At 37.8% G+C, this 22,659-nt stretch overlaps 1 protein-coding gene across 6 annotated transcripts in view; it reads right to left on the bottom strand.

The window, feature by feature from the left end:
- Positions 1 to 22,659, bottom strand: part of PRUNE2 (prune homolog 2 with BCH domain) — a 294,221-nt gene that overhangs the window by 230,393 nt on the left and 41,169 nt on the right. For all 6 annotated transcript variants that reach the window (XM_061425575.1, XM_061425573.1, XM_061425570.1 and 3 more), the window contains exons 2-4: positions 9,894 to 9,998; positions 5,560 to 5,762; positions 3,063 to 3,226 (exon numbers count right to left, since the gene is read on the bottom strand). In XM_061425575.1, coding sequence (XP_061281559.1) covers positions 3,063 to 3,226; positions 5,560 to 5,762; positions 9,894 to 9,998 — 472 coding nt within the window. The remainder of the gene's footprint in view (positions 1 to 3,062; positions 3,227 to 5,559; positions 5,763 to 9,893; positions 9,999 to 22,659) is intronic.

Below are 22,659 nucleotides of genomic sequence, written 5' to 3' on the forward strand. Positions count from 1 at the left end.
CCCCCAGGACAAAGTTCTAGGGTACTGCAATACTTAGAAGTTGAGCAGAAGAGAAGGAACTAACAAGCAATACTAAAAAAGAATAGGCCCAACCTTTTTGCACATTAAGGAATACACTGAAAATCACAGGGTTTTTTTGTGTTTTTTTTTCAGTATACCAGGCTAAGAGGCATACTAAAGGTCCTCTCCAAGGACTGAGAGGATCAATATCTTGGCTCAAGAAATCCATTTACAGCACACCAGCCTCAGCATGATGGATTTTAGGGTGTGACCATGAGAACGAAAGGCAAAGAACAGTTAGACTGACAAAGTACTTAGTTCGGAGTATATTCAGGTTTTTTGGCACAAAGTTTATAATAACATATCTTCCATAGAGGTCCAGTTATGATGCTTTCAAGGACTATTTCAAGTCTTGACTAAAATTTTTTTTTGCCTCATGATTACTTTAAGAGTTTGCAAAAATATTTTGGTTACTCGGCACTTTTCTCATGAAAACAGTAGAAAAGGACCTCTAATATTATACAAACATGCTGTCCCTAAGAAGGCATGGATGACATGCAAGTCTCCAAACCAGCGATGTATTTGCTTCAGTGTATAGCAAGTCAAATCTTAACTAAATATTTAACATCATGACATCTGGAAACAGACATTTTTCAAAATTCTTTATGGCAAAAGTGTGTGTAGAAATTTGCACCCCTTCAAGACCTAGAAGAATGCATAATACATGGTCTAGAAATGTGTGTCAAATTAATGATCATCTTGAACACCCCAAAATGCAAAATAAATCATAGCTGTTTCTACAGAAAACACTTTAGAAAGAATTACATTATGAAAATAATGAATCCTAAAATTATGTATAGGCATATAAAAAAGACTTCCCTTTAAAACACTCCTTTAGGTTTGGTGTTAATACATGATTAGAAAGCCATAAAATCTAATTTTCAGTTTAGTGAGTATAGCAAAATTCAACTTGATTTCTTTCCTATATTTATTAAAGTCAGGAGCTTTTAAAAAGTGGCCACTGCCCTTCTTGCTCCAAACACTTAAGCTACCCTTTTAAAGTCAAACTCACGGGATCATCATTCTTCAGTTCATCTTGACCAAACTATTCCGAAATGCTCCACCTCCCCTCCACATAATGTACACACGCATAAGCACGTGCCACACTTCAGTCAAAGGTCTCCAGAGCTCTCTTTCTACTATGTTAAACCACCCATGTCTTCTACCGCCAGGCTTCAGCAACCTTGGCTTTCTCATGACAGTGTCTGTGCTGGCAGTCTTCACAGGGAAAGGGACTGTGTCTGTCCAAATTCCAATTTCCAAGCAACAAGGAAGTGACAGTCTTATTCTGCCAGCTTCCCAAGGCCCCTTCAAACCCAAAGTTATGAAAAATCTCTGATGATGAAAAAAAAAAAAACAAGGTCCTTTACCATAGTTCTAATTCTTGGCAACTCTGCAAACTAAAACTAAGGTAACTAACAAGAAGCATCTAAAGTGTAATATCCATCAAAGGCTTGGTTCCTCATGTCAGTTGGACATGTCACGTCCAATTCTTGGCAACCCCACAGACTGTAGTCCGCCACACTTCTCTGTCTGTGAAATTCTCCAGACAAGAATAGTAGAGTGGGTAGCTGTTCCCTTCTCCAGAGGATCTTCCTGACCCAAGGATAGAACCTGTGTCTCCTGCATTGCAGGCAGATTCTTTACCATCTGAGCCACAATATTCTAATTCCCTAAATCTGAATGTCACTATTATTATCATCGTTATCATTGTCATCATCAGCAACAAAGCCATATCTTTGTTCCAAGTACTACAGTTTGATATTACCTTATTACTTATGGAAAATCATGCTGAACTGTTCATTGAATACATTTTTCCCTACTAAATGACACATGTATCTTTTTGAACAATAAACAAAACTTCTTAGTTTCAAAATAATTTAAAAACATATTCTCTAGTGTTTGCCTGCACCACATACTTGCACTGTCAAACAACTTCCCTTTTGGCCAAGATCCCCAGTTGCCTTTATTTCCCTTCTGTTCTGTCAGAGATAAATGATTGTGGTTACTTAGTTTAGTTGAAGGCACAGTTTCCCAGAGAACAGTTTTACAGATGTCCATAGCCAGAAAAGTATTTAAAACAGGTTGACTGGGGCCATTGGTTCTAAGACATTTATAGGAACTATAGAAGTCCTGGATCCTTTTCCCTCCAAATTCTGGTAGAGGCAGAGGAAGCAAAGGAAAAAGTGGGGGAAAAGCCTTAAAGGAGTTGTCACCATATTCTTGGACTTCTCTTTCTTTTTTTAGTTGTTTCAGCCTGTTAATCACTGTTTTTCACTCCCTGTGTCAAATACTCCTGAGAAAAACTTAGTCTATCATGTTCAAGATGGATTGTTGAAAGGAGGAAAAACAGCTTTATATAAAACCCCAAACTGTCCTACATGAGACATTATGGAATTTTTGTGGTAATTTTGTGGCACCAAAGTCAATGGACAATTTCCAGCTTATAAACCACTGTTTAGAAGTAATAGACCCCACTGAGGAAGATGAAAAAGAGATGAGGAGGGTAATTGATGACAGGGTGCTGAGAACACAGTGCTTAAAGCTAACTGGGTGAAGATGGAAAACACTACCTGATGGGGAGAGAAAGAAGTGGCAGTTTAACCATAAAAGTCCTGCACAGTATCATCAAAAGGAGGGTAGGTGACTTTGCCATCCAGGTAGCATTATATAAACGAGCATGGATCAGTACCAGGAGACATTTCAATGAAGGAATGTGGAATTCCAGCCCATATCCATGCTGTTGTGGAGTGGGAACATTTAATATTCCTGTCTAGTGAAACAGCAAAGATCCTTCATGCCTATTTCTAAATGTACATTTTTAATATTCAATATAATGCTACTCTTTAACAAACTCTTTACTCCCTGCCTTTCTGCTGAAGCTTCCCGTGGTCTTGAAAGGGACTGTTAACCCAAGAATGGATCACACTCTTTATGCATGAGTGAGTCTAGAGACACTCCATTAAGCCTTCCAGTATTTAATGGAAAGAGTCATCTCTTACCTCTGAGCAGATGAGCCAGCTGCTCGGTGATGAGCTCGGGAGCCTCCTGGAGAATCTCTTTCACCACCAGAGACGACGAAGACTCTCGGAACTCTAAGCCGGCGTCGCCCTGCTCCACCGGATTAATGACCTTGACAACTGCTGATTCTAAAGTTTTGTCCTCACTGGAAAGCAAATGGAGGAGAGGAGGAGAAAGAGGGCATATTTTCTTACTTTCTGGAATGATTTAATCTCTGTTTCCACACAGATGACTTCCTCTTAATAACCAAAAATGAGTTCACATGACTTATTCTTTATGTGTTTTCACATTTCATTTTAATTAATTACATCCCCAAAAGTCTTTGAAGACCTTCACACCTTAGCACTTCCATCTCTTGTTTGGCTGTTGGAAAATAATAATAACAACAATAATAATCATTGCTATAGCTAACATTTATTGAGTTTCCACTACAGGCTGGACACTGTAATAAATACTTTCTCAATATTATTACATTTTATACTATAAACTGACTCTACTCAATGGGTTCTATTAAGATTCTTATTTTTGTAGGTGGGAAAAAAAGGCACGAAAAGGTTAAGAACTGTGACCATTACAAACACAGGGAATATGGCCAATACTTTGTAAAAACTGTAAATGGATTGTAACCTTTAAATATTGTGTAAAAATAAAATTAAATAACAGTGACCAAGGCCACACAGCTAGTAAGACTGCTACTGCTGCTCTTGCTATTTAATCTGACGCTTTGCAACCCTATGGACTATAGCCAGCCAGGCTCTTCTGTCCATGGCATTTTCCAGGCAAGAACTGGCATGGGTTGCCATTTCCTTCTCCAGGGGATCTTCCCAACCCAGGGATCAAACCCACATCTCCTGCTTGGTGTGTAGATTTTTTACCACTGAGCCACCTGGGAAGCCCTAGTAAGTAGACTACTTACATTTAAACTCTTAACTATCTGGATCCAAAACTTACACATTCAGTTATGTTGCTGGAAAAAATACTTCTAGCTTATTTATTTCTACATCATTCTTTTTATATGAGATATAGTTGGCTTTTATCAAAGGCAGGAAGACAGAGGTTGATAAAACTGACCTGATTCTGTCTGCCAAAACTCAAAGAATGGCAATGAAGGAAATGAAAATTGCAGTTTATTTTTGAAAAACATTCTATTTCATAAACAATCCCAAAGCAAGGCTTCACAACTTCAGTGTCAAAACCAGAATAAATGTTTCCATTTTAATCAGTAACAAAACTCTTCCTAAAATCTTAACTGACACAAATTTCATAGTTCCCTTCTCCGGCATCTTGCATTGCTTCTTTCCGTATCTCCTTGTGTTATAGTTAGTTTGAAAAAGTTAACACATAAATTTAGTCAAGCACATGATCAACCTGAACAATGATAATGGAAGTCAGTCAAATAACCTATGAATAACTCTCAGCAAGTTAACAACTAATTAATAAGTATTATTCAAAAGAATTTTGAGTGTTTTGAGTATCATGGGGATAAAAACAACCCTACAGAGGCAGATCATTTTCCAAACTCTTTATAACTGAATGAACTTCACAACTGACAATACAATGTATTCATACCTAAATATGCTTCCTTAAGAAAGTTAGATAAAAAATCAGATACTTGTACATTTTATTTCATGCATACTAAGGTCAATGTCCACGGGTGAATGCCATATCAATGATTAGCAAATGGGCAAAGTCGCAAAAAACTATCACCTCAGAGGGCTGAGATGTTTAACTGGGGACTCTTCACTCACTAGCAACAGAGAGCTTATTGAAATGGGACTCTTTGTGATGGGTTGTAAGAACTGTGAAGGCAGGAAATTTGTCTTATTCCTCTTTATGTATAATATCTGTAGATCCATGCACCAGTTAGCAACTCCTAAGTACTTACTGAAGGAAACAGATCTGTGTTCTCATCCAAACTCTTCTATTAACTGCATGTGCTACTTTGGGCAAGTCATTTGCGAATGGGTTTCACATTTCTTGTCCATAAAATAAGGAGTTCAAATTACATGAACTTTATAGAATCCATCCTGCTTTTATAGTAAATGCTATGACTAAAGGAGCCAATGATTGAATGGCTTTCCTAGCCCATGTACATAATTTTCCATTTCACCACCAAGATTTCTTTCTTAAGAATTTTCAGTTTTATTTAGTGTTAATTTCAATCTTCATTATACATTTTCAGCATCAGTATAAAGGACTGTCGCGTTGCTATAAGAAAGTGTTTGAAATGATTTAAAATTAAAATTTTGGTCTATTTTATAAGTATTTTCCACCCAAAGATGTCATATCTGAAATGCCAAAGTGAAAACAGAGGCTTGGCAAAGTGCAATTTTGCTATAAGAGAAAAAACACATTCCCTTTCTTCGAAATGTCATCTGCCTTTAATACATCTTTCCAAATCACAAAAAACCTGAACAAGGTAATACCTGGCACAGAAAAATCTTTTATAAAATATCAAACCTCCTTCCAGAGCCTTACCTTGCCAGTACGTTGCTGCCAACAAGTGTTAGAGATAACTTCCCTTCATTATTTAGCTGATGCAGATTAATTTCATCTCGGAATATGTGGGATGATTCAGAGATATTTAGCTCTTCTAAAATAAACCTTGTTTCAGTGAAGTAATTGAATTCAGTTCTCGGTATGTTCAGCACGGGCAAACAGAGAACCCCTGGTGGGCTGACCTACCAAGAAAAAAGTTGGCTGAATCACTGACAGCAGCAGGAGGATAAAATACAACTACATTTTCTCAAGCCAGAGGGTAACTGGGAAGGGAATGAAGGTCCTTTGGTCTCGCTAAACCACTTTACATTCATAACCAGTTTTTCATGAACCCAATGAGCAGAGCATTTTCCATGGATTAAGTGGTCCCTAATTTTTGTTAATCTCTTGTTACTCCACATGAAACTTCTCTTGCCTTTCTTGAAATTTTTTATGTCTCATTTCACCGTCTCCACAATTTTAAAATATATACATTTTCTTCTTCATAGGAAACAAATCTGCCCATTTTATGGAATCAGCAAAAAATGAGAATGATGACCACAGGGCAGGGGAAGACTGTGTGTGTGTGCGTGTGTGCTCTGTCATGTCCGACTCTTTGTGACCCTGTGGACCATAGCCCGCCAGGCTCTCCTGTCCATGGAAATTTCTAGGCAAGAATACTGGAGTGGGTTGCCATTTCCTTCTCCAGGGGAGCTTCCTAACCCAGAGATCAAACTGGTATCTCTTGTGTCTTCTTCTTTGGCAGGTGGCTTCTTTACCAGCTGAGCCAACAGGGAAGCTCCAGGTAAAAACTTCACTGACACAGAAAGACCCAGATGTCACATCTATATGGGATGCCTCCCACTCAGCTCCAGTCAATTGATTCCATGCAAAAAATTCCATTCCAGGATAGGCAAATCCTTCAATTACTCAAGAGAAGCTAGAAATCTAGATGTGGGGGTGTTATCTGTGATGTTTAATTGTTACAATGTCACAATAAACCTTTTAATTAAAAATACTGTGTAGGTTAGTGAAAACTCGAGATTTGGCTCACAGACTACCAGATTGTGATTTCTATTAATGTTTTATATCTTTAAAAAAATATTATGTTAACAAACCTCTTTTAAAAAAAACTGTAATGATGGGGGAAACTGGAGATGGGTAGACGTTAGAGAATTTCAGATTCACAATAATAAACTTATTTTTCCATGAGAATTTTGAAAATGAAGGTGCTTTAAAAAATTACTATTAACTCTATAGCAATAAACCCTAAATATCACTGAGAGAATGTGGGGTTTGGAAAGACTGGATTTTTGCCTAAACTAAATGGCCTTTGTTCTCACATCATCACTAGCTCTTTCACAAGCACAGTGTTTATTACACAGTCTTAACATCTTTATCATCCATCTCCCCTTCCTAGCAGGGATTTTTGTCAGTTTTGTTCATGTTTCTAAGTGCATAAAATGGTCTGGCACAAAACAGATTTGTGCCAATCTGTATTGGCACAAATACATATTGGCACAATACATATTTGTTGAGTGAAATAAATGAATCACCTACTACTATGGTATACAAAGACATTCCAACAAGATGGGTTTTATCCCACCTATCAGGCTAATACAGAATCACAACCATGTAATAATCATTACCAGTTTATGCACAACAAGATGTTTTTCCTTATTAATTGCGAGAGTTATACTGCACTCCTGATACTGAAACTTAAGTCAAGAGCTATGCAGTCTGAGCCTGTTCTGGCAGGACCTATTCTGGAGTGGGGGTCAGAAAAACTAACTCAACTCTTCTGTCTGACTTTGAGAAAGCCATTTTCCTCTCTGAGTCTCAGTTTTCCCCTCCATAGAATGGGGCTTACCTACCAGAGTGAAAAGTAATTAAACAGAGTCAGACATGCAAAGCTGCAAACCCTGTCCTTCTATGTGTTCATACTTTGAGAGGGAGTAGCCAGGTTCTTCGGAAAAATTAAAATGAAGATGCAGACCCGTGATGGGAGCAGGGTGCAGCAAATTAAGAGGAAGACACAGAGCTTAACAAGCTCCCAGTATGTGACTCTTCAGTAATTCCATATTTGTCCCCATGCTTAGTCGTGAGTCTTGGAAGGAGGAAAGAGGCCACACATCTCCTTATTGTACTATGACAACTACTTTGCCCACTCCTTTTGCTGGATGTTATTATATTCATTCAAGACATCAAAGTTAGTGGCAGTGCTGTCATTACTATTATATGACTTCCGAAGAGTCCATGACATGGTAATCTGACATGTTCATTTCATAGACAGAAGGATGAATTTAGGAAAACTTTTCCTCCTTTAAGTAGGTATAAACTGTAGTTCCTTGAAGACTTAAGATCTGTCCCTGCGAAGGATTCTATGTGTGGGGGGAGTTAGTGGGTAGGTGTATGTGTGTGCACACACGCATTCTAATGACTGCACAAGGGTATCAGTGGTTCACTGTGGCATAGAAAATGAGAAAAAAACTTTCCTCTGGACAAAGTTGTGAGATTTTGAGCAACAACTCTACAACCTAAAGCAACCTCTCCGATCCCATTAAGGAAAAAAAAAAAAGAATCCATGCCATGATCAGTCTAAAAACCAGTCTGGTTCAGGCAACTCTAATGTTCTCAAGACAAGCAATGCTTTTTTCCTAGAAGTCAAAAAACCCACTTAAGGGTGGGCAGGACTTGGGGGAGATAAATTAGGAGTTTTGGATTAACAGATACATATTAATATATATATAATAGGTAGTCAACAAGGACCTACTGCATAGCACAGGGAATTATACTTAATATCTTGTGACATAATGGAAAAGAATCTGAAAATCAAGTGTACAGCAAAGTAACTGAATCACTTTGCTCTACTCTTGAACACAATACTGAAAATTAACTATACGTCAATACAAAATAAATAAGAAAAAAAATCCCGTTAATAAGATTAGTATTTAAATGCATGTCTTGACACAGGCACATTTCTCTCTTCATACCAATTAATCTCCCTTGTAAAGTTTAGCAAATTTTAAGATAAATATGACAGAAAGTCATATGTCGACATCGGAATATTTTACCTGGCACTTCGTCAGCTGCTGCCTTAAAGTCATTCTTGCCACCTACGGCTCATTCTGGAAGGCTAGGTTTCATGGGAATGTAAATCATTGTAGATCAGCTATGCACACCATCAGAGTCAAGGATCCAAACAAAATTGGAGTAAAACAAATTGCACTCCAGAAAACTAAAAATTGTGTCAAATTAGACATAGCACCAAGACACTCATAATATACTTTTTTAGGCTTTAAAGTGATGCTTCAATATGGGTTGATGAATTTATGGAATGGATATTTTTAAACAATTTACTTAAAGAAAGGTCTTTTCCACCTCCACTGGCATGTTATAGTATGGCTTCACAGAGTACGAAGACTCTGACTCAAGGGAGATTATTGTTAACTGAGAATGACCTTGCTGTACAAAGTCAGGCTAAGAGGCAAAAACAGAATACAGATGTGGAAGGTAACACCTCTATTACTGAAAATTTCAGCCAGTGTGCTCTATACTTCATGTAATCTTCACAGATTATTTTGCACATATTTTTCTACTCCCAAAGGCAAGATTATCCAACAAGAATGACAAAGGCAAACAAGAAATTCTGACACTTACTTTTGTCAGTTCTCTGAATTTCCACAAAAGTAATCAACAATTATAACATTTTTAAACTTTTTATTTGAAAAAAATCGATCCTATTGAAATAAATATTTATGCAGAGACTCAGTAAGAAATAATTAGAACAATGCCTAACATGTAGTAAGTGACCAATAAATATTTGTTGATTAATTAATTATAATACATTATTCTTTGCAACAATAAACCAGAACATGAAAAATTAAGTTAGTAGCTTCCTTGTTTTTCTGGAAAACATCTGTTTATAAAAGTTACATCATAATCCAAATATAAAAAGCATAATCTTGGGGTTCCCTGGTGGCTCAGTAGCAAAGAATCCACCCACCAGTGCAGGAGACAGAGGTTCAATCCCTGATCTGGGAAGATACCATGGAGCAACTAAGCCCGTGCACCACAACTATTAAGCCTGTTCTCTAGAGTCCAGGAGCTACAGCTACTGAAGCCCAAGTACCCTAGAGCCTGTGCTCCTCAACAAGAGAAGCCAGCACCCTAGAGCCTGTGCTCCTCAACAAGAGAAGCCAGCACAGTAAGAAGCCCATGCACCGCAACTAGAGGAGCCCCTGCTCCCTGCAACTAGAGAAAGACCAGCACAGCTGAAAATAAAAAATACATAAGTAATTTCTTAAAAAATACATGACCTTCTTTCCACTCACCTTGTCTAGAAAGTAAGCATATGTGAAGGCAGAAATGAGAGAATCCAAATCACAGGATTTGTGTCCAATAACCACATGGACCTTCTCCAAACGTTTGCTTCGATTCTGAAACAAATTCAAATAAAACATCACAATTTAACAACAGATTAACATAAGTGGATATTTTTCAACTTTTTAAAGTATGTATGCCTTAGCTATATTCAGACACAATTGCAAAAACTCATAACTGTTTTATATAAGGGCCTAAAATGGTACAACATGTTTAACATTCAGAAATGCTCATTAAAATTTTAGTTAGTTGTCAAGAACAGAAAATTATCGGTTCACAACCTTGGGAACTTTCCTGGGTGAAACCTGAAACTGGCCCCCATATACAGAGAACAAGGGGAGACTGAAGAAGATGCAGCCCACTCCAGATGGGTGGGTGGCAGGTTCAATAAGCAAGGGAACCTACTTACAAGGCTTGCCTTGGGCAGCCACAAGACAGGTGTATCTCCACACCTGCCCACCAGAATCTTTAAAGTTTATGTAGAGGCCTTAACTGGCTTCTGTGACACATGATCTCAACAACACATTGTTCACTCAAGGCTGTGTCCGTAAAAATAGTTCCTGCTGTGGGATTGATGGGCAGATTGTACATTTCAAGGATGGGGAGGGGAAGAGGAACCTCCAATTGCCAGAGTCTAGCTCTCAGGTCAACTGGTAGTCACTGCTCTCAATGACCTCCTCCAACAAAAATGTGGTTGTATTAAGATCATCCACAAAGTAACCTGACATGAACTATATCTCCAAGTCAACACTTTTTAGTAAAAGATTATTTTTGTCTAAAGAACAGTTCCCTAGTATTTTATATCATTTCTTTACACAAGATGTTCTTCTCACTTTGAGAGAAAAAATGACTTTTTTCATATGTCCCTGGTGTGCAACACTATTTGGTAGAAATTTATTTTTTTCATGCCACATTTTGAGTGACAGGATATGCTCTCTGCATTATATTCTATAATTTAACAAATAAAAATGGTTGTAATGCTTTTCTTCCCTCCATAGAAAGTAATATGATCAGTATTATTGCTCCAAAAATACAAATCAGTTGCTATTAGAGTGTATACTGTCACCTCTCTGAAAGAGAAGATATACATACTGTTTTCTTTCCTGGTTAACTCAACAGTTGCTTAAAATTCTTTATATAAGGCTGACCTCCTTATAAAACACTGGATTAGAAGTGCTAAAGAACCAATCACAACCAGAAAATTCCACAACAAAACTGTCCAATAACGATAAGGGTAACCTAAACTGACATATTTATGGAATGTCAGGGATGATGCTTATGTATACTTCCTCAGCTTTTCATCTTTTGTTTTAATTTCTCTTTTCACGACTTACTAGAAAGCCAACTCAATTGTAATACTGCTCAAAAAGCTACTCAAAAAATCCACTGTTCAATCGGTTATTTGATTTTGTTTAATTGATTATTTCAATTAAAAAAAAAACACTTGTTATTCCTTTTTCTACAGAACAAAGAAAAAGGATTATTTAGTAACTTACTAGGCCTCTTACAACTGAATCTATAAACGTGTTGGTATTTGTAGAGAACTACCATATCAGACTCAGAAATTAGTTATTCAACAACCAAACTGTGACCCGAGGAACATAATAAGGGAAATCTTGGAGGAGGCTCAATCAAAGAGCCTATGAGCACAGAGAATGATGGCAGGATCAATATTGCATATAAGTTGTCCAGTATGCAATATTGTAAATTAAAACAAATAGGTATATTTTAAAATATATTGACATGTTGATCTTTAGAAAAATAATAGGATTTTAAAATGTTATAAACACTCTGAAGATAATTATAACCACTGCCTCCCCCGCATCACCACCTGTAGCTCCCACTCCTTCCTCTCCCACCCTCCTTCCCTCAACCTCATAACTTTATAGCTAGTACACTTGTACTTTTGGAGGATTCTAGTCTAGACCCAGTTCTTACTCCCAAAGCCAGACTGCTTCCCCTGTGCGAGACTGTCAGATTTAGAGGTATAGAAAGAAATTGGGATAAATGCAATTATACTCCATTACAACACAAATAAATGCATTAAGAAATCATATTACTGTAGACTGTTCTTCCGAGAAGCTCGAAGGTCTAAGTAGACATTACGTCATTTCTCCTCCCATATCTCTTGGAAGGCAGACAGTAAGAAGATTCACAACACTTTTTATAGGTCAGTAGAGGCTGTTAGAGGACTAGGATTGTTCTCAGAGCCCATGACCCGGTACAAAGAGCTCTGTCTCTTCTGCCCTGCACTAATCACACAATAATGCCATAATGACTTCAGTATCTACAAAATGAGCAGGGATGGGGATCGAGGGGGCAAAGAGAATGTTAAATACGCCTGTTAAATACAGCAAGGCTTCATAAAAGTATAGCATTAAAATTACTCCAAAGCTGATCTATCTGCCTCCTTGTCTAGGTTTGGTAATTCCTCAGCACAGCTCTGCATTCAACTTTCAGCTTGCATCAAAGAAGACATGGGGGAAAATAAGACGACTTGGGAGTCAATGCATTTCCAAGTCCAAACCAATTATTAATTAGAAAGAGAAAGGAGCTAAATAAAATTGTTAGCCCAAACATAATGGGCCAATTCTCACAACTGGGGAATCTTCTAAGATTAGGATTTATTCATCCTTCTTCATTTAAAGAGAAAAAAGCATGTATCAACTTGCAGGTCAGGCTGTAGAAGATCCCAACACAAACCTTCGAGAGTTGTTTTTTTTTTTTTTTTTGGTGCCCACATCCCTGTCTTCATGTTTTCTTATTTGTTTCCTGAATCCCCTTCTTCCCATGTATCAAGTTCCTTCAAAGTCATGACTTCTTCCAGCATCATTTACTATGTCTGCCATCTCCAGTCAACGCCCCAGTTCCCAGGCTCCAACACTATCTTCCCACCTCCATCATTCTGGTGGCCATCCTACCAGGGATCTATCTGCCCCTTCACTAGCAATTCCATAGCGAATCCACGCCAATGAGTACTCCCAGGTTAATGTGTTACTCACCAAGGTAACATACTTTCGTTTTAAAGAGACCTTCCAGGAATTATGCCACAATCCAAAAGGATGACTAGAAATTTCAGGCTGGCTAAAATTGTTAGACTAAAGAAAAGGGACATCAAAATCAGAAGGTTCCTTTGGTGACCCTTAAAATAGTAGACTCAACCTCAAAAAACATTCCAGATGTTCTTAAGAGCCTGATTCCTACCCAAACCCACTAAGATATAATTAAAGGGTAGCAAAAGTCAAGTATTGTAGAAACCAAGCTTAGACAGATTTCTGCTTGCTTGGAGGAATAAAACATGAAATTAGTTACATAAATTCAACCAGTAGGTGAACCCAAGGAATGTGCAGGATTTGGCTTTTCAAAACAGAGGTCAACAGCCAGAGAATACGGGTCCCACTTTCAAGCTTCCTACCGCAAATGACCTTGGCCGTATGATCAGAGTTAAAACAGGGGTCAAAGAAAGTCAGAAAAGTCTGGGACTGAGTTCAGGCGTCTGGGGCTGGTAACAGGGTATCCTTAAGGTACTTGGTCCACTTTGCATCAGTGGCTCCACACAGGGGCAACCATGAAACTGGTTCACAGAACTGAGAAGAGTCTCCTGACCACAATGACACCCTGCACTCCTCACAGCAGGCCTGTGGGCCCTTCCTGTGTCACATCCCCATATATTCACAGACTCATAGATGCTCAATCTTAAAGTCTATGACCCTTGACACAATTCAAATTGGGGTCTAGAGTATTTGCAAACAGACAAATTATGCCCAAATAAAAGTGACATATGTACAATTTTACCAATTCAATTAATTATTGTCATTCAACTAATAAAATCCTGTTTGTGTCCCAGGCACTATACTAATCTCTAAGGATTCAGCACTGAACCAAGCAGACAAAAATCCCAGCCCCCATGGCACTTGCATTTTAGTGCAAGGAGATAAAAAGAGCCAATAATTAGATAAGGATGAATAGAAGGCTTGGAGAAGGCAATGGCACCCCACTCCAGTACTCTTGCCTGGAAAATTCCATGGATGGAGGAGCCTGGTGGGCTGCAGTCTATGGGGTCGCTAAGAGTCAGACATGACTGAACGACTTCACTTTCACTTTTCACTTTCATGCATTGGAGAAGGAAATGGCAACCCACTCCAGTGTTCTTGCCTGGAGAATCTGAGGTACAGGGGCACCTGGTGGGCTGCCGTCTATGGGGTCGCACAGAGTCGGACATGACTGAAGTGACTTAGCAGCAGAAGGCTAGGGTGCCCTGGGATGAGGTTCATTGAGAAGGTGATATTAATAAAGATCTAAAGTGAAGAAAAGGGACCTCCAGTTATCTCAGGCCAAGGTACAAAGTAAGACAATGCCCAGAATGTTCCAACAAATAGTTATTGCCTAGCATATACATTTTCAAAATGTGACTTTATAAACTCCCAGCTAGGAGAGAGTAGATTTGGCAGGAAAACAGCCATCCCCTGATCTTGATATAAGCACACCAAGCATTAAGGAATCTCAGGAGACAGAGATTTATCATCTCCTATCTACATCCAGTGCTGAGCAAGCCCAAAACAAAATGGAATCTTCATAATGGGTTGAAATAGATACTGTACTCAACTTATACTATACCTTGAACTTCTGAATAGATGGACAGAATCTCTTCATAATCAACATATAAAAGAAAATATATTGAATATGCCAGTATTCCAGATCACAATCTTCATATGCTTTCAAAGTGTAATCCTATACATCACTATAATGAGATTTCTTCATGAAGTTTCTTACCTCTTTTTAAAAGCACAGAAATATCTAAGCATTAAGATTCAACCACCCATGAAAGCAAATTGTACTTGTCAGGCAAAAGCACTTTCAAACACACTCTGATCAAAACAGCATTGATCAGAGAGAGGGCTTCCAGAGCCCTGTCATTAGCTCAGGCCCCTCCATTGTTTTCGCTTTTTTTTTTTAATAACTCCACCCTCTGAGAAACAGAGCTGTTCCACCTGGTACTTTACATCCACAGCCCCACAACTAACCTTAGTCAACAAGCCCTTGCAACACAGTTTTACTATGGTTTCTCCATACCCATCCTACTCTACTCTCTTTTCTTAAAAATCCCAGGCAAATGTTTTCAAAAATAATGAATTGAAATGATCATTATAGACAAAGCCTACAGAAGTTGGAGAGTCCCCTCATCGCACACCGATGCAGAGCCTATTTCTTAGTCCCTCATCTTTAACCAGCAAACGAAGATGCCAGAGAAAAAGAAGTCATTTGAATTTACTGGATGGTATCTCCAAGGAAATCCAGGAACAGAAACAGTTGGCAGTTGACTACTTCTAACTCCAAGTCAATGAGGGGTCTTCCTTCCTGGAGGCTGGCTCGGGTGGCACAGAAAAGGGCTCAGTTTCTCCCCAGAAGAACCCTGTGTACTGAAGGCTGCCATGATTCTAAATCAGGAGACTCACAGATGGGCAAGAAGAAATCTTACATGCTACTAATGTTCCTTTCAGTCCCTATCTCCAGGCCAGTCACAGTCACCAGGAAAGCCAGGAGGGAGGGATGCATAACGAACCACAGCCAAATGAGCAGCAGGGACAAAAGAGTCCAGAGCAACCTGGTCCTCCAAACGCAAGGACGAAAGCCCCTGATCATCTCTGGCAGATGTGGATAAAGTCACATTCTTTGTTTGTTTGGTAAATGAGCAAGATGCCTTGTGTTATTGGCCTTGGGTTTAAGATGATGTATAGAACTTCTGACCTCCTGAACATCTCATAATCTTACCACTATCTGAGAAAAGGTTGGGACTCAGAGGGAGCACAGGCTGGAGGGAACAGCGTGACATTAATTAAAAGTTTAAAAAAGCAAAGAAGAAAACTTATCACTCTATGCAAAGTCCCCAAAACATAGGAATTTCCTCCACCAACTGAAACTTTTGTATTTTATTCTTTATTTTTGTTTCTTTTTCTGGTAAGGAAAGAAATACAGGTCATTATAAAGTCAGACACAACAAAAATTAAAACAAAGATAACCACTGTTAACATATTGTTGAATATTCCACATTTTAAATTTACACAAGTATACTGACACATATACTTTACAAAAACAGGGTTCTTCTCTACTTACAATAGCTAGGACATGAAAGCAACTCAGATGTCCATCAACAGATAAATAAGAAACTGTGGTACATGTATACAATGGAATATCACTCAGCCATAAAAAGGAATGCATTTGAGTCAGTTCTAATGAGGTGGATGAACCTATAGCCTATTATACAGAGTGAAGTAAGTCAGAAAGACAAAAAAAAGAAAACCTCAAACCAGGGCTCTGTAATAACCTAAAGGGGTGGGATGGGGTGGGAGATGGGAGGGAAGCTCAAGAGGGAGGGGATATATGTATACTTATAACTGGTTCATGTTGATGTATGGCAGAAACCAACACAATATTATAAAGCAATTATCCTTCAACTAAAAATATTTTCTTTTTTTAAATGGAGTGCTTCTATTCCCAGTCTTTAGAGACTTCCTATTTTCACTTAACAGTATACTATGGACCTCTTTCCATGATCCAAACTACAGATATTCTTCATTCTTTCTGGCTTAATGGTATCAATTGTGAGGATACATCTCTAGGTATGAAGGAAGGGTGTGGGAGTTGGTTATATATATAGAATTCCTTGAATCATCATATGTGCTTTTTTAAAATCTCTATGATATTGCCAAATAGGATACTCTGGCCCACTGGCTACCTCATTTAGTCCAGTTTCATTCTAACGGTTAGTTAATAAATAATAATAAGTGACTGGGAGGCTGTAACTGATTTCTTCCGAGAGCTGTACCTCAGGTTATGTGTAAAAACAAAAACATTTACCAGAATCTACAAATTCAGGACATAGACTGTTTATATTTGATTTTCTCATAGATGTCCAAATTTAATTGGTGACGTACTAGATGAATATAAACCAGCAAATTAGGAAAAGGCAAAAAGCTTTCAATGACGAAACTCAAATGATTTTGACATAATTGAATTGTCTCAGTCAGTACTGACAAAACTGAAACTTAATCAAGTCTGAGAAGCATAGTCTATAACCTCCCTGCTCACCGCCCTCCCACCTGACCTCAGTAACATTTTCCTTCAGCCTCTCTTTGACATGCTGAAGGCCCTCTTTTACTATCTCTCATTTGGGGAAAATAAGGGACAAGAGTCGATCTGAGCAAATTCAGCTATAAGTGGCTCAGACTGCGCATCTGTACCCCTTCTAGATGGTCCAACGTAGAGGCCATTGTGAGAAGGCACGGGGGGAGCCAAAAGCTACACTCAGCTATTACTGCACAAGGCCCTTCTTCTTGGGTGGGCATCTGGGTCCCCAGTGCCCTTGGGGTCAGGATCCCTTTAGCTGGGGCATTTGACACTGACTCAAACATTCATTGTTGTTCTCAGCTGAATCCGTCTTCCTCAACCTGTTTGCTACCCATCTTGCAAATACAATGTTCTCAAAAGAAATGACTTCATATATGGTTTTCATACTTCCTCAATCATAATAATGATTTGGGCTGTAATTGTTATTTTACTTAAGGCATTTAATTTTTTATATTTTTGTTCAAGATCCTCTTACTGACAATGTCCCAAAGGACAATTTTGGGGGAAAACATTATTATTTTTCCTCCACAGCTTCAACCAGAAAAGGTCAAGGATGATCCCCCCAAAATCCTCACCTTTTCTAAAGAGCTCCTTTAGGAATTGTCCTACATCTTATCATTTTCAGCCATTCCACTTTTGGGGGAACTGTGTCCATACATTTATTACCAACTTGGTGGGGTAGCCCTTTAATTTCCTTTCAGTACTGCTTCCTTTCAGCTTAAATAGATGCCCCATCCCAGAAGTCTGTCCTCCATGGTTTCACAGATTTTAATAATCTCTCAACCTTCCTCTTTTCAGACTTTAGAACTGTAGTCTTTTCCATCTAGCCTCATGTAGATGTACATCTGGGTCCACACAGCTTTCTGACCTTCTGCTGTCTTTAACCTCTTTGCTATGCTTAGATCTTGCTGTGAACTGAATTGCACACCTCAAAACTCAAATGTCGAAGCCCGAATCCCCAATGTGGTGGTATTTGGAGACGAGATCTTTGAAAAATAATTGAGTATAGATTTATTCATGAGGGTAGGGCTCTCAAGATGAAATTAGTGCTCTTATAAAACAGCAGAGTGTTTGTGCTGTCTATTTCCCTCTTTCTATCTCTCTCCATTGTGTGAGATCAGAAGAAGGAGGCTTTCTGTAATTCCAGAAGGTGGTTCTCACCAGGACCCAACCATGCCAGTACCCTGATCTTGGACTTCCAGTCTTCAGAACTGTGAGAAATAAATTTATGGTGTTTAAGTCACCCAGTCTATGGGTGGCTCTAAGTTAACCTTAAATTAACTTAATATTTAATTTTTTGATAATATAAGTAAGAGACTGCAAGGAATATTAGGAACATAGTATTCTTATGCCCATCTCTAGTTATTTCTTCAAGATATACTTCTGAATTTTATATTTCTGGGTAACGTAGGTAGTGTAGAATGTAAATATTTTAATGCCTACTAGAAAACTAGAAATTTACATTTTCACCTACAGAAATAACTGATTTTCAAATCTTCGGCTCTGTTTAAGCATTATCTTATTGCTAGGCAAAATAGTACTTTAATAGTATATTTATTATACTTATAAGTGCTTTAGGTCATTTTTTTCCTATGGACACTGGTGTCTTCATATGGACATATTTTTTTGTGAATTTTTCACTGCATATCATTTTAGGATGTTTATTCTATCCTCACTGCTGAATTAAAATACTGTATTATTAACAAATTCAACTCTGGAAACATCAATAAGATATTACTTTGTTCTCTGGCCTCGGGCATCTATGGAACAGCTTGTTCAATAAGTTGCATTAAGTATGCAATAAGCATACATTATTTAATATGACATTATCTTTTCAAGCACTAAAGAGCAATGAATGATACATTTTGTACTATCTTACCATCTTATTCTCAATCTACCTACTATGTTTTCTGAAAATCGTTGCAATAATACAGGTCAGACTCTGCCTTAGTTTCTTGCTTTGACTGAAATCCATTTACTTCTCTTATAGTTAGACCCATATAAAAATGATGATGCAATTTAAATTTAAATCTAAGGTGTTGAATGTATCATTCACTATTAGGTATCTTTAAAAGCAGTGAAATTTTGATAGGCCTAAAAGAATGACAGAACTGAGAGACTAGATCTTGAAAGTTCTCATCACAAAGAAAAAATTATAATTATTATGGTGATGGATGTTAATTAGATTTATTGTAATGATCATTTCCCCATGATCAATACAAATTTTCCCAAATATTCAATACAAATATTGAATCAATGTTATACTCCTGAGAATACAGTATAATATAACACAGTATTACATGTAAAGTACATCCCAATAAAAATACATACATATAACATGTGATTTGGCTACTTAATTCTGTGGGGAAAATGATAAAAAATAAAGAGTAGGAGATAATATTTGCATAATATTTGTACCATCTTGCTATTAAAAGGGCAATATTTCTATCACAAAAAAAGTTTCTACACGTTGATTGAGAAAAAGACAACCAACGAAATTATCAGTAGAAGTGAGAATAGGCAATTAATAGAAGAAAAAAATGAATAAATGAAAGGAAATTCAGTCTCATTAGTAGTCATGGAAATGCAAATTAGATCAACAATAATTTAATTTTTTTGCCCATCAAATTGGCAAAAAAATTGGGAATGCTCACACCCACTGCTGGTTAGATTGCAGGCAGTAGTAAGGAATACTACAACCAATTAGTCCCCAATGTAGGACTAATTTGACAGTACCCTTTAAGATGCAGAATGTTGACCCTTCTTGATCCAACATTTATTTCATTTCTAGGTATCTATTCTATAAAAATAAAATCACCAATAAATATGGGTATTTTAAATTCCTCATTGTAATTCAAAATCCATTGTTAAATATGGATATTCAATAAAATCCTGAGAAATATTTGTCGAAGCAGATATTTGTAACAGAAGCAAAAGGAAAAAACAAACAAATAAGAAACAACATCAATGTATAACAACCAAGGAATCGTTTGATAAATTATAGACTATCCATAGCACCTATTATCAGACAAATGAGTTAGATCACTATAAAGACCTGCAAAGATGTATTCCAATATTTTCCCCACTACTTCACATGGCTGCCTCTTTCTTTCTGGGTCCTGCTTCTCAGAAGAAAAGAATGCTGCTATGGTGACAGTAACATCTTGCTGATTGCACTGGGATCACCTACTAGGACATTGTTTGTAATGCAGATTACTGAGCCCGTCCCTGATACTCAGAATTAGTAGGTCTGCAGGAAAGTCTAAGAATAATGTGACATGTTTGGAAGCCATGGCCTTAAAGAGGACCCAAGATTAAGCTCCCAAGGACCATCTGGCTTTTGTCAACAGCAGAACAAATCTGCATTTGGGTTTTGAAAAGGACTGCTCGAGTTATCCTAGATTAAATACAGTTTCAAAGGGAACTACTGGTGTTGTTAGATTTACTAAAGTTAGATTTACTCAAGGCTATAGTTAGAAAAGGACGTGGGTTCACCCAGTTGAAACCCATCAATAGTTTCCAAAGTGAGAAAAAATAAACCACATAAACTCCTATTTATCTCATCCTTTGAAGTTTTCTGTTTTATTAAAACTATATTTTATGATGTGTCATATCCTAGTCTAGTAATACATGAACAGAATTCAGAAATAAATATACGTCTTGAGAGAATGAACTCAAAAGACTTCTACTAATGTTTTTGTATAAGAAAAAAATAGACCATTTTTTATAGAGGACAAACTAAGAACTGAGAAATAAAGAGGAGAGGAAGTAATAACTTCAGCCTCCATCTAAAGTCCACCAGGCTTCCTCTTTGGTGCAATATTCTACTTCTGCTGTGGAGTATGGAGAAATAAAAGTCAAAAACACAAATTAAAATAAGCAGTACATCTCTTCATTTGTTGGTGTGTGCAATCTTTAGTTCCTAGTAATCCATGCATTGGGGGGTCAGCTATTCAAGTATCAGAGATTCAGTTTTACTAGATCAATAGCTCCTTGCAAGCCCTGGCCACATCTTGAACTTGGTATCCCCCAGAGTTCCTAAAGCAGTGAGTGCTCTGCACACAGCAGATGCTCGAAGCAGCATTTGTTAGTGAAAACAATGGTTGGATATAACAGTTAGGCAGAAGAGGGTTTTTAATTTTTATATCTATCATGTTCTTGTAAAACAACAGTAGTATGGACTAACACTTTGTTAATAGCCCCAAAGTTAAAAATTATATTACAGACTGCAAGTAATCATACTTCTCTCAAGTATAAGACTCTCATTTCATAGTGGGGTCTCTCTCTGAATTTCTCCCCCACAACATACACACACATACATACACACATACACATACACACACACACACACACACATACACACTCCAGACTATGACATACTCATTCTGTCTACTTCATGGGGTTACGTTCAAAAAATGCTTTAAATTGATTTTTTATAGTAACAGATTTTATGACTATTATTTATCACATATTATCACATATTTCCCTTTTCTTCTTAGGATTTTAAACACTTGACTTCTGACTCTATTACACATTCTAATTTATTCATTATTCTGAAGATATAACTGTTATAGTAATTTTGTTTTTAAATGTCTCAAGCAGGGGAGAATAATACACTGTGGAATTCTACGAAAACATGACTTGCTATCTGTGTGTGTGTGTGTGCGTGTGTGTGTGTGTGCGTGTGTGTGTGTGTGTGTGTGTGTGAAGCAGGCCCAATGCTGGGCCCTGATCCATTAACCCCCACAGACAGGTTTCACTATAATTAGTTACCAGGTGTTACTCAGCTGCAGCTCCAGCACTTAAGTGGTTAATGGATGTCCAGTGCAGAGTAATTTTAAAATTCTAGTTTGCGTGATTTCAAGACAAAAGGGGTGTTTATCGTATTAACAATCAGAGCTAGTGAGGTTGTTGCCCCAAGGCACTATTTTTCCAAGGAATTTCAAAACTTCATGTGTGCACTTCTATTTTGCAGTTATGTCCTATTCCTTTTGGTTGACAAAATGTGGAAAATGTGTCATAAAGTTCAAGTTACTTCCTACTGTCTACTCACAAATAGGATAAGACATACATCTGCTTTCCCCAAAGCAGAAGATTAAGTGTTCAAGTTCAGAATGCCCTTTTCACAAAATGTTGATAATTTCTCAAGTTGGATGATGAATCTGTGTTTTCTCTGGCCTCTCTGTGGTGTGTGTTCAAAAACATAGTTAAAAGTAAATGAGAAACTGAGACAAGAGAGCAAAGAGGTTTTCAGGAAAGAAGGAAGAGAAAGGAAAGAAAAAAGAGAGGGAGGGAGGAAGGGAAAGAGAGAGAGAAGGAAGAAGGGGAGCATGGAGAGAAACCCCTTTTCATCAGGTTTTGGGAAAAGCCTGGGCCGTTCACACTCTGCGCAGCTAGTCAGAGTATGTCTTGGTTTCCATCCTTAGGGGTGACTCAGCAGTTAGAATTGTACTTGGTAAAAACATTCAATTAAATATCAGTTGAAAGGATGGACTGAAGCAATAAATAAGAACCCCAAATTCTGAGCTCATGGGCTTAGACTGAGACCAACAGAGCAGACCAGGAAGGTGATGTGTCTGCCTGCTCCTC

This window comes from Bos javanicus, chromosome 8, assembly GCF_032452875.1.
Source record: "Bos javanicus breed banteng chromosome 8, ARS-OSU_banteng_1.0, whole genome shotgun sequence".
In the NCBI taxonomy this organism is placed as follows: domain Eukaryota; kingdom Metazoa; phylum Chordata; class Mammalia; order Artiodactyla; family Bovidae; genus Bos; species Bos javanicus.